Consider the following 14572-nt stretch of genomic DNA (forward strand, 5'->3'; position numbering starts at 1 on the left):
ACCCCAGGAAAACTGCTTATTAGATAACTCATTAAACTATGGACATTCCTTTTTTTCCCATCTTATTAGGATTTGTTACAGCTTTCATGATGCAGGTCCTGTATGTATTTGTAGGAATTAAACATGTGTATTATCCCCTCACATACCTGATGTGTGCCCCCCCAGTCTAACATACGAGGGAGGGCTAACTTCCCATAATGGGAGAACTTCTAACTGTAGGAAGGAGAGAATAGCCACCGGGGATGAGAATGGACATCACGCAAGAGTTTGCTATAAAATCATTCATTTAAAAGCTGCTGGCTCAATAAAGAAGCTGAATTGACATTGTCGTATCATGCCAGAGCATCTGCTATTGAAGACCAATTTTAATTTATTTTGATATAAATGGAAAATTGTGTTTGGAACAGCATGGGAAATGAAGCACACTGCATTTATTTGTACTCTTGCAGCGTGTCTCAGAGCAGCTCAGTTTAGGAGGAAAAAGTATCTTGTCAGAAGATAATAGAATTATCTTCCTTGTTGGAATTTTTGTGGCTTCCTAAAGCACATCTGCAGGTGATTCTATAAAAAGCCAGAGTTCAGTTAAATGATAAAAATTTTAATCTATTGAAATCTGGAAAAAAGTGAAATATTCTTGTCTTACACCACTACCACAGGCAGGCAGGCAGACACACACACACAAATACGCAAATATTTCATTTCAGAGGAAATGAAAAAGCTGGCAATAGGGGGAAATTTTGCAATAGAAAAGCCCCTTAGTTGTTTTTCTTGCTTTGCCTGAGATTTTGTTTGTTGGCTTGTGGTCTCATTGTGTCTAAACCATATGTTCAGATAAATACTATTCAGAATCATGTTGTCTGCCAAACACATGTCTGTTCTTCTGCCTCAGTAAATGACAGAATCATTTAACTTTGTTTATTCACATAGAATTTGGATTAAAATATATTTTTTACTTTCTCCTTCCTTTAAACCAGTTTTTCACATTGGAGAGAGCTAAAAGGCCAGATTAAAGAATTTTAGACAAAATTCATGTAATTCATAATAGCTTGACTTCCTGATAGATGTCTGCCTGACACAGACCCAGGTTTAAGTTTGACCCATATTCATACCTTTGATCTGGGAGCACATGAAACTTTATTATTTGATAATTTATAATGTTCATAACTTTATCCATTAAGTCTTTTGGAAGTTTAGAGGCTTAGACACTAGATCTAACAAAATAGACATCATTGCTTGACTGTGTGAATGGAACAACCCAATATTGTTTTTTGCTACCTACATTTTATTAAAATTAATTTTAAAATTATTGCTCTCTAATGAAGTAACATACCTAAGTATATACTGAGAGTTTAAAATAAATCAGATTATGGGTTGACTTGTCTAAACAGGTCAATATACTATAGGGGGAAAAATATGAATGTAAAGGCCATTATTAATTTAGATCAAGGAAATCATACTTTATGCAGTTTACATTCTATTTTTAAGAGGCAAGTGGTAAAAAAATCAGTTTTGTATTATTTACAAAGGAATTATATAAAGCCCAATTATTTTCAGAACTTTGACCTTAATGTTACATATACAAAAGGGCCTTCTACATCTAAATCGTAGAAGATATAAATTATGTTGAATAGAGCTCCAAGGTTGATTGAATTTTGTTATATTCTAGCTTTTAAAAATATAATTTACATATATTATATGCAGGTAACTCTCACGTTATCCACAATACCAGAATCTGCAATTATTCTTACTGTCCTTAAGAAACGTAACAGGCAACTATCAAGCGTTGGCTTTTGAACTGGACATTTCTTAGAATTGAAGACCAAAAGAACAGTAAACTGTTCTACTATTTTAAATCAGCTGCTCAAAGATTTTAGGATATTCCCTAGCTCCATTTATTATAGATACAGTTAGGAAACAATTAAGGTTTCTGAATTTTTAATTTTTTTTTTAAATTGATGAAAACGTAATTCTGGCCTGTTTGGTAGCCAAAGCTATAAAGGCTCTAAATTAAGGCCCCCTTTCTTGTTTTCCTCCCAACACAGGCCATGATCATTGCTTTCACATCAGACATGATTCCCCGCCTGGTGTACTACTGGTCCTTCTCCGTCCCTCCCTATGGCGACCACCCCCACTACACCATGGAGGGATACATCAACAATAGCCTCTCCTACTTCAACATTGCGGACTACAAAAACAGAAGCAAAGGAAACCCATACACTGGGCTTGGCAACCACACCACATGCAGGCAAGTTCTGCTATGGGTTTAAAAATGTACTTCATCTTTTAAAGGATTTTTATTATAATGTAAAAGTCCCTTTAATTCTATGTGGTATTAATGTAATTACATTAATACCACATAAGAATTAAATGTAATTCTATATGGTATCATTTAAATAAAATTGCTCGAGACTTTTTTTCCTAGCTTTCTTTTCAATTCAACTTAAAAAAGGATAAGATATAAAAGTTAATACAAAATAGGGTTAGAGCTTTCAAGCCGAACCTTAAAGCAAGGTTTAAAGATGAGAGTTTCAAATGATTACAGGGAGAGACTGATCCAGGAGAAAAGTCTTATATCTAAGAAATGAGGAAACTCTGAGAGTTCCAAAAAGCAAGATAATTGAGTTGTGACTAGTGTGTTATTCAAGCGCGATCTGACAACGTTGAACTACAAACCAGCACCCTCATATAAAGGAATACAAAGACAAGAAATGCGAATGAATGCCTCAGCCTAGCCCCGCAGTATTCTCTAAGGGTATTCCAAAGTTCTCGACATAGATTCTAATGGCTGGTAAGATCAACTGTAGACAGTATACATCAACTAGATTATCAATTGATAAAGTTTGTTGACTGTATAGTTCATTGAGGTTTTGTGTTCAATCAGTCTTAAACCTGCAGGAGACTTTAAAATTCATTTAGTTTAACTCCTCAAAGCCTTCTGATTCAAATTCCCAACAACACAACTAAGACACCAGAAATAAGACCCAAATAAATGTTTCAAAGTTACACATAGTAGAGCCGCTTCAGAATCCCACATTGAATCAATCTGCTTACTTTTACTTTCCATAATTCTAAAGAATACTTAAATACTTCTAGGTCTAATAGGTTACAGGCAAAAAATTAGAGCTAGGCTACCTGAGGGAGAAACACTACCAGCAGTAGCACAGACATCTGACAACAGGGAAATTAGGAGGAAAATTATAATAAGCAGATAGTACTTTCTACAGGGAGAGATAGCCCCTTAGCTGAGTGAACCCTGATGACACCATATAAATAAATTTGTAAGCACATTTCTGAAAATATGCTAAATTGTTTTAGTTATACTTTTGAGGAAGCAGGGATAAAACTTATCAAAAAATTTAAGGTACTTTATTCTCTTTTTATAGAGCTGGAATCTGTCATTACCATCATTTTCCTATTGTATATAAAATGAAGTATTACTGGAATAGTTATTTCAGGGTTTTATTACCAAATTAAACTCTTGGACAAATTTATGTGATGTCCAATTTAAAAGAGCATTGTATTAAATATGACCTCTTTCTAAATGGCCCTTGTTTACAGCCTTTGACCAAAAAGGATAATCTCCTGATCTGCCTCTATTTTATTTCCAGGTATCGTGATTTCCGGTACCCTCCAGGACACCCACAAGAGTATAAACACAACATCTACTATTGGCATGTGATTGCAGCCAAGCTGGCTTTTATCATTGTCATGGAGGTAGGAGAAGTACTTTGAAATAGTTAATAAGGCAGTGTATTTATAGACCCTTTATTAGCTTTAAGGGTTGCCAACTCTGAGTTAAAATGTACAATACATTCTTATCTCTTGCTAATAATTATTTTAGGATATTTATTAATCAGATTTGACCTGAGAATACCCGTAAAGCTCTCATTAATTAAATGGAGTTGCTTATCTGTTTTAAAAGTTAAAAGCATGTTGTATGCTAAGGGGATTCAGTTCTTTTCAATTCAGTATTAATTGAGTGCCTTTGGGAGCGAGGCACAGGGCTGCATGTTAACCTGAGAAGGAAGGGACTTAATTCAAGATGGAGCATATGGGATTGCTGACCTTGAGAAACTTTTATTGCTATAATAGTTTTGTTTGTATTATGAAGTATTTTTATTGACTTTCATATTTTTATTGATTTCCATAATATGCCTTCTTACAATAGTTTTTTTTTATGTCCCTAAAATTAACCAGCTCTGAAAAATGACTAAGGCAGCTATACATTTGAAATTGATCTAGCCAGCTTTACTTCTTACACTGACTGAGTGAATAACTACTACCAACTTCCAAAGCCTTAGTAGTTGCTTGATTGGTGTGGTGAGTTAGGATTACATTTAGCTGCAAGAAACAGGAAACCCATCTGTAGTGGCTTAAACAAACAAGGGTTGATTTTTCTCACATAAAGTTCACTGGAAGTAGGTGATTTCTCCTGAATCAATACCAGCTCACTGATATAAGGACCATATCTCTGGTGTTCTAGGTTTCTTCTCACTGAGTATCACTTTATGGTTGCAGTATGAATGCTGCAATTCCAGATAATACGTTTGTGTCCTAGGCAAGGAAGAGAAGGGCAGTGCTAGCCATATCTGTTCCTGTCAGGAAAGAAAATGCTTTGCCAGAAGCCACCAGAGCAGCCTGCCCTCTATATCTCATTGGCTAGAATGGTTCCTCCTAGCAGCAAAGAAGTCTGAGACAGGCTATATTTGGTTTTCTCCAAACAAAATCAGAATCTGTTAGGAAAGTGGTATAAGTTTTCTAGGGTTTTTTAAATAGCTACCAAACACTAACAGAAGAAAATGGTTCCCCATTAGCTGACCATTACAAGTGGATTCCTGAAGTACAGTATCTAATATATCAGCAAGAGTCACTAGTTTATATTAAAATCTGTTGTTGCCAAAGTGTTTCAAACTTGTGACTTTGATGTCATGGTGGCCTAGATACTGTGAGGGCCTGTCTCCCTACGAAACATTTAAAATCAGCTTAAAACATAGTTTCCTTTGCATTTTTGAGCTCACTAGAAGGGAGGAGAGTCTACAAAGGGGGTGGGGGAGAGATGATTTTCAAAAATAGAGTAGTGAGCACCCCTGAAGTTCAGGAGTGCTCTGAGAACAACTGCTATTATCATGCCTCCATCTGAAAGCTCAAGGAGACCAAGACTTGGGTCAGAAGTGAAGTGAAAAAGCTGAGCTTGAGACTCTTGGATTCAGCCAGAGACCCCAAAAGGGGCTAAATTTGTCCCAGAGCAGAAGGAAATGCGTATCTTTTCTGGAGAAAAGTGTCTTCAATTTAGACCCCAGGTTTTTCTCAGATTGATAAATATGAGAAATATTATATTGAGAAATCTCAAATATAAGCTTCTAATCAAAGATCAATGATGTTCATGAGTGAGATTCAGCTGGAAAAAAACAACTGACTTGAACCCTCAATAACTTCAAGAGTTTGAATTATCAGATAAGGAATATAAATTAATTGTATGTAAAAATGTTTAAACTAATAAATGACAATCAAAATAGCAAACAATAAGAAACTATAAACAATTACATGGCAATTTTGAAAAATAAATAGAACTTTTAGAAATGAAAATATATAATTATTGAAATGAAAAACTAACATGGCTTAAACTGAAGGGAGAATTAGTGAATTGGCAGATAAGTCTGAAAAAATTACCCCTAACATAACACAGGAGATAAGAAAATGGAACATATGAAAAAGAGATTAAGCAATAAGGAAGACACAATGAGGACCAGCTTTCCAAAAAAAAAAAAAAATCATAGGATGAAAAAAGTGGAAGAGAGGTAATATTTGCAGAGTTATTGGCTAAAACTTTTCCAGAATGAAAGACATCTGTTCACAGAGCAGGACACACACAAAAAAATTAAGCAGAAGAGATAAAAAAAATCCACACTTACACACATTATAAGGAAAATGCAGCACACCGAAGACGTTAAAAGTAACCAAAGACAGATGACTGACAAAGAAAATTAAAATGAGAAAGAGTACTTTTTAACAGCAATATGGAAGTCAGAAGAGAGTAGTCTAATATCTTCAAAATGCTAAAGAAGGTAACTGTAAACCTTGAGTAATTGAAAAATCTTTCCACAATGAAACTACCAGTCCACATGGTTTTATAGGAGAGTGATACAAACTTTCTAGAACAGATTATTTCAGTCTTATACAAACTCCTCCATCTATCACAAAAAGGAAATACTCTCCTTTTAGATCCTAAAATCAGACATGAATAGAAAAAATTATAAGCTAATCTCACATATTAGGTACATGTGCAGACTGACTCTAGCAATATATTTTTAAAAGATGGCATCATACCACATTGACTATATCACAGAAATGCAAGGGTAGTGTAACAGAAAATCCACATATCTATAAAAATTACCTACCTCAGAAACAGATGGGGGAAAAAACCCCTCTTTCCTACAGCATCAATTTTTGCCTCTTCACTATGTAATTTCCATCATTCAAACACACTCATCTCTCTCTCATCTCAAAATATTCTCCACCCTCACATTACCTTACTTATCAGACGCCTTTAACACAGCTGCTCACCCTCTCCTTGAAATTCTTCCTCACTTGGCTCCAAAGAAAACACTTTTCTTTTTCCTTTCTTCCTACCTCCCTAGGCAGTCTCTTAATTTCTTTGCCAGCCCCTTCCCTCTCTCCTGAATGTCCTGGGGTTCATTCCTTGGTTGTCTGCTTTTCTCTCTACTCACAGCTTTGATGATCTGATGCAGTGCATTGGCTTTAGATGCCATCTGTATGCCAGTGATTCACAAGTGGCTATCTCTAAAACAACTCTCTTCTGAACTCAACTCATGAATCCAACTCCTTACTTGACTTTTCTGCTTGGATATCTAACAGATATCTCCGCTATACAGCCCCAAATGCCCATGTTTGCTTAAAGTCACTTTTAATGTTCTTCTCCCTACCCTGCCCTAAGTCAGTTCCATCCACAGTCAGTCTTCCCACTGTCAATCATGGCAATTCCTTGTTTTCTCTCCTCCACTTACCCCACATCCAGTCCTATTGGCTTTTTCACAGATCTGACACCTTTTTACCAACTCTGTTGCTACCACAGGTCACAGCCACCATCATTTCTTGCCAAAATGAAGGCAACAGTCTTCTCGCTAGGCTTTCTGTTGTCTTCATGTCTCACTCAGAGTAAAAGCCACAGTCCTCACAACGACATACAAGGCCTTACACAGTTTGGCCCCACTCCGTTACCTCTCTGATGCCCCTTCTCTCCTCCTTGCTCCCTTCACTCCAGCCTTGCCATTCCTGAACCACAGCCTGCAGGCTTCCACCATATCGACGTGGCACTGGCTATTCCCTTTGCCTCAAATGGCTTTCCTCTTGATATCTGCATGGCAAATTCCCTCACCTCCTTAAAGTCTTTGCTCAATGAGGCACATCCGCTAATCTATACAAAGTCCATTTTAAATTCACTTCCCACCATAATACAATAATTCTTACTCTGCTTTACTATTTTCCCATAGCTCTTATCACTTTTTAACACCATGTATAATTTACTTGTTTTAAATTATGTTTATTGCATACTATCTCTATGCCCTTGCTAGGTCAGGAATTTTTGAATACTGAATAAATATAAAGGTGTTCACCCTCATTAGTCATCAGAGAAATGCAAAGCAAGACCAAAGTGAAAGTACCTTTCATAACCACTGTGTTGGTTAAGGAAAAAAAGGTCTGATGATAACAAGTGCTGGCAAGGATGCAGAGCAGGCTGAAACCATCCCACACTGCCGGGAGGAGTGCAAGCTGGTAGAAATGCCTTGGAAAATACTTTGGTGCCATCTTGTAAAATTGAACATTCATGTTATGTAGAGTCTCAGCAGTTCCATTCCTACGTGCATACCCTTGAGAAGCTCTCAGAGATGTGCTCAGAATCCCGGTGCCAGAACATACCCAGCATCATTGTTTCTCGTACAAAAACTAGAAATGCATAAATTATAGTACATTCAAACACTGGAATGCCATACAGAAATGAAAATGAATGGACGGTTGTTGTGCTCGGTAACACTGATAAATCTTAAAAACTAGTTTTGCATGAAAACATTTTTTTCATATATCACAATATGAGTTTTATGAAGGTCACATCAAGCAAGACTAAACAATGTGTTATGGGGGATATATACATATTTTGTTAAACTGTTTTGTTTTTTTCAAAAGTAAAAGTGATATACTTGCATAGAGAGTGTGTTTACCTTTGAAGAAGAGGCTTGGGAACGAGCTAGGAAGGGGCACACACAAAACTACAGCATTGTCAGTGTCATGATGAGTGCTATAGCTATTAGATATATTCTTTCCTACATATCACCCAATAGTCTTGAAATATATAAAGGAACAATGTGGCTCCTTGGCAGAGCCACATCATGGCAGGAGAGACGGGATGGGCGTGCTGAATGCCCACCACCTTGTCCACATACACTGCCATAATGACCAGCTAAAGTAAACGAAAGGAACTCTGTTCCCTCCATAGCTTTGTGGTTAACTTTTTTCTTCTTCTCTCCTTCAGCATGTCATCTACTCTGTGAAATTTTTCATTTCATATGCAATTCCAGACGTATCGAAAAGCACGAAGAGCAAGATCAAGAGAGAAAAATACCTAACCCAAAAGCTCCTTCATGAGAATCACCTCAAAGATATGACAAAAAATATGGGGTTCTTAGCTGAGAGGATAGGAGAAGCCGTCGATAACAATTTACGACCAAAATTAGAATAAGAGCTTTATGTTCTGAGAAGCACTTTAAAGAATTTCACTCTGTCAAAAAATATTATGAATCTCTAATGAGAATGTTTAAGTTCAGTCACTTTGGCAAATATGAGTCTTTGACTATTGCCATTTTCATGTAGATTATTTTTCAGTTTCAGCTAGCGACGCAGGAACTGGAAAATGTAAAACTTAGATCAAGAAGGGCATAAAACTAATCACCTGGAAAACCTAAAATGTTACCTTTTTTGATAAATTGGAATTTCAGTATCACAGAAAAAGTCTCTTAATGTGCTTTAAAAACACCCCTTCTAAAGCATAATGGATTCTTTTTTTCCCTGTGATTACTTCATTCATTTCTGTTCTCAAACCCATGATCTTTATTTTTAGGTAGTGTTTCATTTCTACACTTTGCCAGGTTGTTCCAGAGTTATTCCCTTACAATGTCATCATTAAAGACAAGACATGCTATCTTTTGCATGATTAAAAATTGCTAACTCAGAATGCTGTATTAAGTGGCAAATAGAGTCAAGAATTCATGATATTTAGGTATATTATCACATCCCTACAGAAAAGGAAACCTCAGTTAACAGGAAATAGTTTCACTCTTAATTTTGTCCTATCTTTCCATCTCAGAGAAATACTCATAATGGATTGGAATAAAAATTGCAAGGTTCTGAAGCATATTTGTGCTAATACACAGTGACACCTTTTATCTTCCAGGAGCAGTCCTAGAATGTTCTGTGCCTAATCAATGTTGACTGCTTTGCAACCCTCAAGGGAATAAGATTACAAAAGCTGGGAAAGTTAGATTGAAATAAAATTGTAACGCCTATTGATCAGGTTAATTAATTTACCTCTTCTAAAGAGGTGTAGTTTCTTGAAAAAAATGAAATCAAGTGATTAAAATTACGTTATCAACATAATGGTCTGGAAGAAGTAAGCCCATCAATTTCCCATGAGTTGCCCTTTATTTATTAGCTGCAGGAGGAACATACAGTATTACAAATCCCAAGCACCATGGAGAATGGCTTGCTATACAGCCATTGTGACATGAGGAAGCAGTGTGTGCATGAGTGAGAGAACACCAAGTGCCCTAATTGTGAGCTACACCGTGTTCCCATAGGGGAGCACCTTTCCGCAGGGGTTTTGCTGTCCAAGTGATCAGCATACCAAAGCATCTGCCATAGGTAGCTAGCTCCTTGCACCCTCCATTCTCCTATTCCCAGCCCAGTAACTTGTTTGTAATTGTTTATACCAGGGGAGCATTTGTGGGAAGGGAGGAGAAGAGACCGGAGAAGTCCCAGATTATTCCCAATCAAGAAAGGAGACTCTGCATTTGATTTGAGCTACCAGCACCACCACCCCCCCTCAGCCCCCACAAAGCCAGTCAGGCTCTAGGGTAAGAAAAGAAAATGATTTCGTCACAAACGCTGCCATAAGCTAGAGGTAACTTCCTGCTGAAGTCTGGCACCATGTATATCTTGCCCTCGATTTGTTCAGCTCAGCAGTCTCTGCAGCACTTTCCTGCCTTCCAGGTGCTACACAGGGCCGGCACCCCTCACCCTTGACTGGTAACAGGGCAGTGCTGGGTGCAGGAGAGGGTTTCTGGCACCCGGTTCTTGCTAGATGGGCCACCACCCACTGGGATGCTGCTAACTGCCAGGATACCCGGGAGCCGCCACGCCACTCAGAACCCCAGCAATAAAGGAAAGGAAACATATTTTAGTGAGCAGATTTAGAGTCTTCTTATAATAGAGTAGCCTAACTCCAGGTCACAATTCTAAATGCCTGCCATGAATAGTAAAAGAAAAGCAGTATTTAGGTCGTATTCATCAAAGCAGTATCTGGACTTTTGAATTGTCTCACTGGATCAGAGACAGTATTTCACTATCTTTCTTGACAATGCTGATGATGTGATCAGAAAGTGCTCCAATCAGTCCACATGAGGTCTGACTGCACAGGAAGTGAGAAATGAATTTCTTCCAGTGAGGAAACTGTTTCTCATTCCACACTGCGTCGCTGGGAGTGACACTGTTCCTTTCCCTGCTCACCTGTGATACTGCTCCTGGAAGTGGTATCACTTCGTCTCAGATTACCTCTCTGAACTGTATGACTGTCTCCTACTATTGGATTTGGCAATCATTCATTGCTTATGGAAGCATAGAAAAGGAAATGTTTTTGCCTTATCTCCTTGTATATAAAACTTTAAAATAATTGTGCATTTATGTTTTCCTAAATCATCTTGCATAAGTTGTTTCCATGGTCTAAAATGTGCTTCTGTGGACAGGAGGGAAAAAAATCCTCAACCTTTTTAAAGGCAGCAGATATGATGCCACCACCGTCATATCATGGGTATGACACCGCCAATATTCCCCAAACAGCTGAGTTGTAGTGGGGACCCAGGGTCACCATGACATCCAGTGTTAATGTCAGTCTGGTGCTGAGTTGTCGGTGGTGAAGAAAAATGTGGGGCTGTGTCTGCAGCAGTCCTGAGCTGGATCTGTCCGTGTGCTCAGAGGCAGCACCCCTGGGAAAATGATGGGTGTGGCAGTGGACCTATGAAGGGAAAATGTGGCCCTAAGCCTGCCCAGTGTTAACCACTAGAAAGGTTTTGTTCTGTATCCTTTTGTAATGCCTGTGAATTTTCATGAATGGAAGCATTAGACCAAAACACTCAGGGGATTTTTCTTGAAATGTCCCTCAGATATTTCAGTTATATCATTAGAAAGGGAAAGCTATCATTTTTTGTTGGTCAACTAAACAAGGCCATGTGATAAACTCACCAAAGTGTTCCCTTTTAATTGCGCATGCATCTTTAGTTTCAGAAAACATTAATTCACAATGACAGGCGGGGGGGACAGAATGTGCTCTTTTCTTGAAACACTTCTTACACCATTTTCTCATGTTTGTATTATATTTTATGATGTTTGAAAATTTAAAATGTATGAGTCGCTTAACTAAAGCAGATCTGAAATATTCATAATGCTCTTCATATACTGTGGCATACAATGTAAAATTTATAATGTTTTGTGATTTCTTGCATTTTAATATCCTTTTATAATTATGAGCATTTTAATAAAATCATTTTAAAAACAATACTGGGGTCTACTCTATTTAATTCTCTTAATGTTTTTAAGAAAGAGCAAATATATACCTGCTAGTTACCAATTATATATAACTCATATAACAAATGTTATATAGACTATATCTAAAATTATAGTTTTTCGTAGCCTATACTTAATTTGAAACATGGCTTTTCTGGGGAAAGGTGGGGGTGGGGATTCAGCCAGGGCTGCTGCATAGAGTTGTTGGGATTAAGCCCTGCAGAGGGCACCAAGCCTGGAGGCCAGTGGGGACCTGAGAACCAGCCTACCTCTGGTGACCATGACATATGTGCCAGTGTCCAGCTGCTTCCGGTAGGAGGAAGAGGTCCCTTGTCTAATTGCATAAAGATGGCTTCTGCTTGCTAAACCATGATCACGGGCAATGTCACCCAGAAAGGGCAAGTATCTAAGTCTCAGAAAGGCTGTGTTTGGACCTCCAGTGGCCCTGGGTACAGAAAGGGGAAATTATGGAGAAATAGAATATAAAGGATAATCTTATTACCAAAAAAAGAAAAAAAAAAATCAACTTGTTTTTTAATCCTAGACAACATAACTCCAGATCTTAACTCACTCCATCGTTACTTTTTTTTTTTCACCAGCTTAAATCTCATTAGGTGTCCATCAAACTATAACTCAAATACAGTCTATAACTGGAACAACAGAAAGAAGCCTTTTCTTATCCTTAAATAATACGCTTGGGACCTGTACTAATAGTGTTATTCTTCCCTTTAAGCATTGTAAGTCCAGCAAAGAGGCAACTAGAAGTTCATTTTTTAAGCCAAGTACTCCCTTCTCATTGAGGGGGCATGGTGAGATCTTAAATACAGTAGTTCTCCCTTATCCACGTTTTCACTTTCTATGGTTTCAGTTAACTGCAGTCAACTGTGATCCAAAAATACTAAATGAAAATTCCAGAAGTAATTCATAAGATTTAAATTGTGCACTGATTTAAATTGTGCACTGTTCTGAGTAGCGTGATGAAATCTCGTCCTGCCTGGGATATGAGACATCCCTTCGTCCAGCATTTCCACACTGTTGATGCCACCCGCCCATTAGTCACTTAGTAGCCATCTTGGTTATCAGATCTGTCACAGTACTGCAGTGCTTGGGTTCAAGCTACCCTTGTTTTACTTAACAATGGCCCAAAAACACCAGAGTAGTAACACTGGCAATTCATATATGCCAAAGAGAAGCCTTAAAGTGCTTCCTTCAAGGGAAAAGGTGAAAGTTCTCAATATGGAAAGAAAACAGTCATTTGCTGAGGTTGCTAAGATCTACAGTAAGAACGAATCTTCTATCTAGGAAATTATGAAGGAAAAAGAAATTTGTGCTAGTTTGCCAAGAGAGAGACCATATTCACATAACTTATTACAGTATATTATAATTGTTCTATTAATTGTTAACCTCCAATTTATAACTAATTTATAAGTTAAACTATCATAAGCATGTATGTATAGAAAAAACAGTATATATAGGGTTCAGTACTAAAAACATAGTGTATGTAGGGTTCGTACTATGAGGTTTCAGGCATCCACTGAGGGTCTTGGAACATATCCCCTGCAGAAAATGGGGGACTACTGTAACTGGTATTTATCTGACCCCTACCTGGCACCATGCTAGATGTTTACTTGTGCATTATCTCACTGTCAACATGATTTTTTGGCAGAGAGATTTTAAGTAGATTTTTAAAGGATTATAAAAGGAGTATATGTTTATAAAAGAAATGCAACATGTTAAAAAAAAAGTCCCAAGCTGTACAAAAAGGCTGTGCAAGAAACCTAAGTCTTACTCTCGCCCCAGTCCAGCCCATTCCACTCTCCAGAGGTCCCAGGAGGTGGGAGTTGAGGTTATCAAGGGCAGTCTGCCCCAAAATACCCAGAGATTTGCTTTGGTTTTCAAAAAATTACATTCAGTATATTAAAGTTGCAGGTCAGAAAAGCTACTTCTTTCCTTAAGCTTTTAAGTTCAGCCCAAATCCTTTTCATAAGTTTATGAAATTATATCACTTTTTAAGGAAAGTTTAAATGTTTATTTCCACTTAATGAAATGCTTTAAAATATCTGAAATATCAATTATTAATTTAGTCTATTCCATTTCCTTTTAAAGTACTCCAGTTTGCTGGCCAGCTGTGGCCAAGAAGCCGTAAGTGGAGGGAGTGCAAACTCTTCTTTCTCCTGCTCTTTAGAGGACACCTTCCATGAAGCCATTTAGCCCATGTCCTCCTCTGTCCCCCATCGTTACTGGGAGACTGAATAAACAAGTGGGCAATGGCCAGATTATATATAAAAACAGAACTCTGGTCCACAACCTGTAGCAACCACCTCAGGAAACCAACCCCTTATCTACAATAATCAGACCAGGACTTACAGGAAGTCAGACTGTTTTATCTGTGATGACAGTTCAGAAAGCCAAACAATAACCCCTGTGACAATCAGCCCCAAAGGCCAGGACTTAGATTAACATTGACAGCTTTCCTAATTTTTGTCCCTACTTAGAACCAACTTAGGACCTAAGCTTCCAACTTAGGACCAACCAAAGAAAGTCAAATACCGTGTTTCCCGGAAAATAAGACCTAGCCGGACCATCAGCTCTGATGTGTCTTTTGGAGCAAAAATTAATATAAGACCTGGTCTTATTTTACTATAAGACCCAGTCTATAATATAATATAATATAATATAATATAATATAGTATAGTATAGTATAGTATAGTATAGTATAGTA

At 37.6% G+C, this 14572-nt stretch overlaps 1 protein-coding gene across 3 annotated transcripts in view; it reads left to right on the top strand.

Moving 5' to 3' along the window:
* Positions 1-11842, top strand: part of ANO6 (anoctamin 6) — a 209399-nt gene extending 197557 nt beyond the window's left edge. For all 3 annotated transcript variants that reach the window (XM_088798927.1, XM_019748415.3, XM_019748416.3), the window contains exons 18-20: positions 2043-2245; positions 3609-3714; positions 8549-11842. In XM_088798927.1, coding sequence (XP_088655053.1) covers positions 2043-2245; positions 3609-3714; positions 8549-8755 — 516 coding nt within the window. In that variant the 3' untranslated portion in view covers positions 8756-11842. The remainder of the gene's footprint in view (positions 1-2042; positions 2246-3608; positions 3715-8548) is intronic.
* Positions 11843-14572: the final 2730 nt, after the last annotated feature.

The sequence above is a fragment of the Rhinolophus sinicus genome, chromosome 1, assembly GCF_057876585.1.
Source record: "Rhinolophus sinicus isolate RSI-liver-muscle chromosome 1, RSI-T2T, whole genome shotgun sequence".
Lineage (NCBI taxonomy): Eukaryota > Metazoa > Chordata > Mammalia > Chiroptera > Rhinolophidae > Rhinolophus > Rhinolophus sinicus.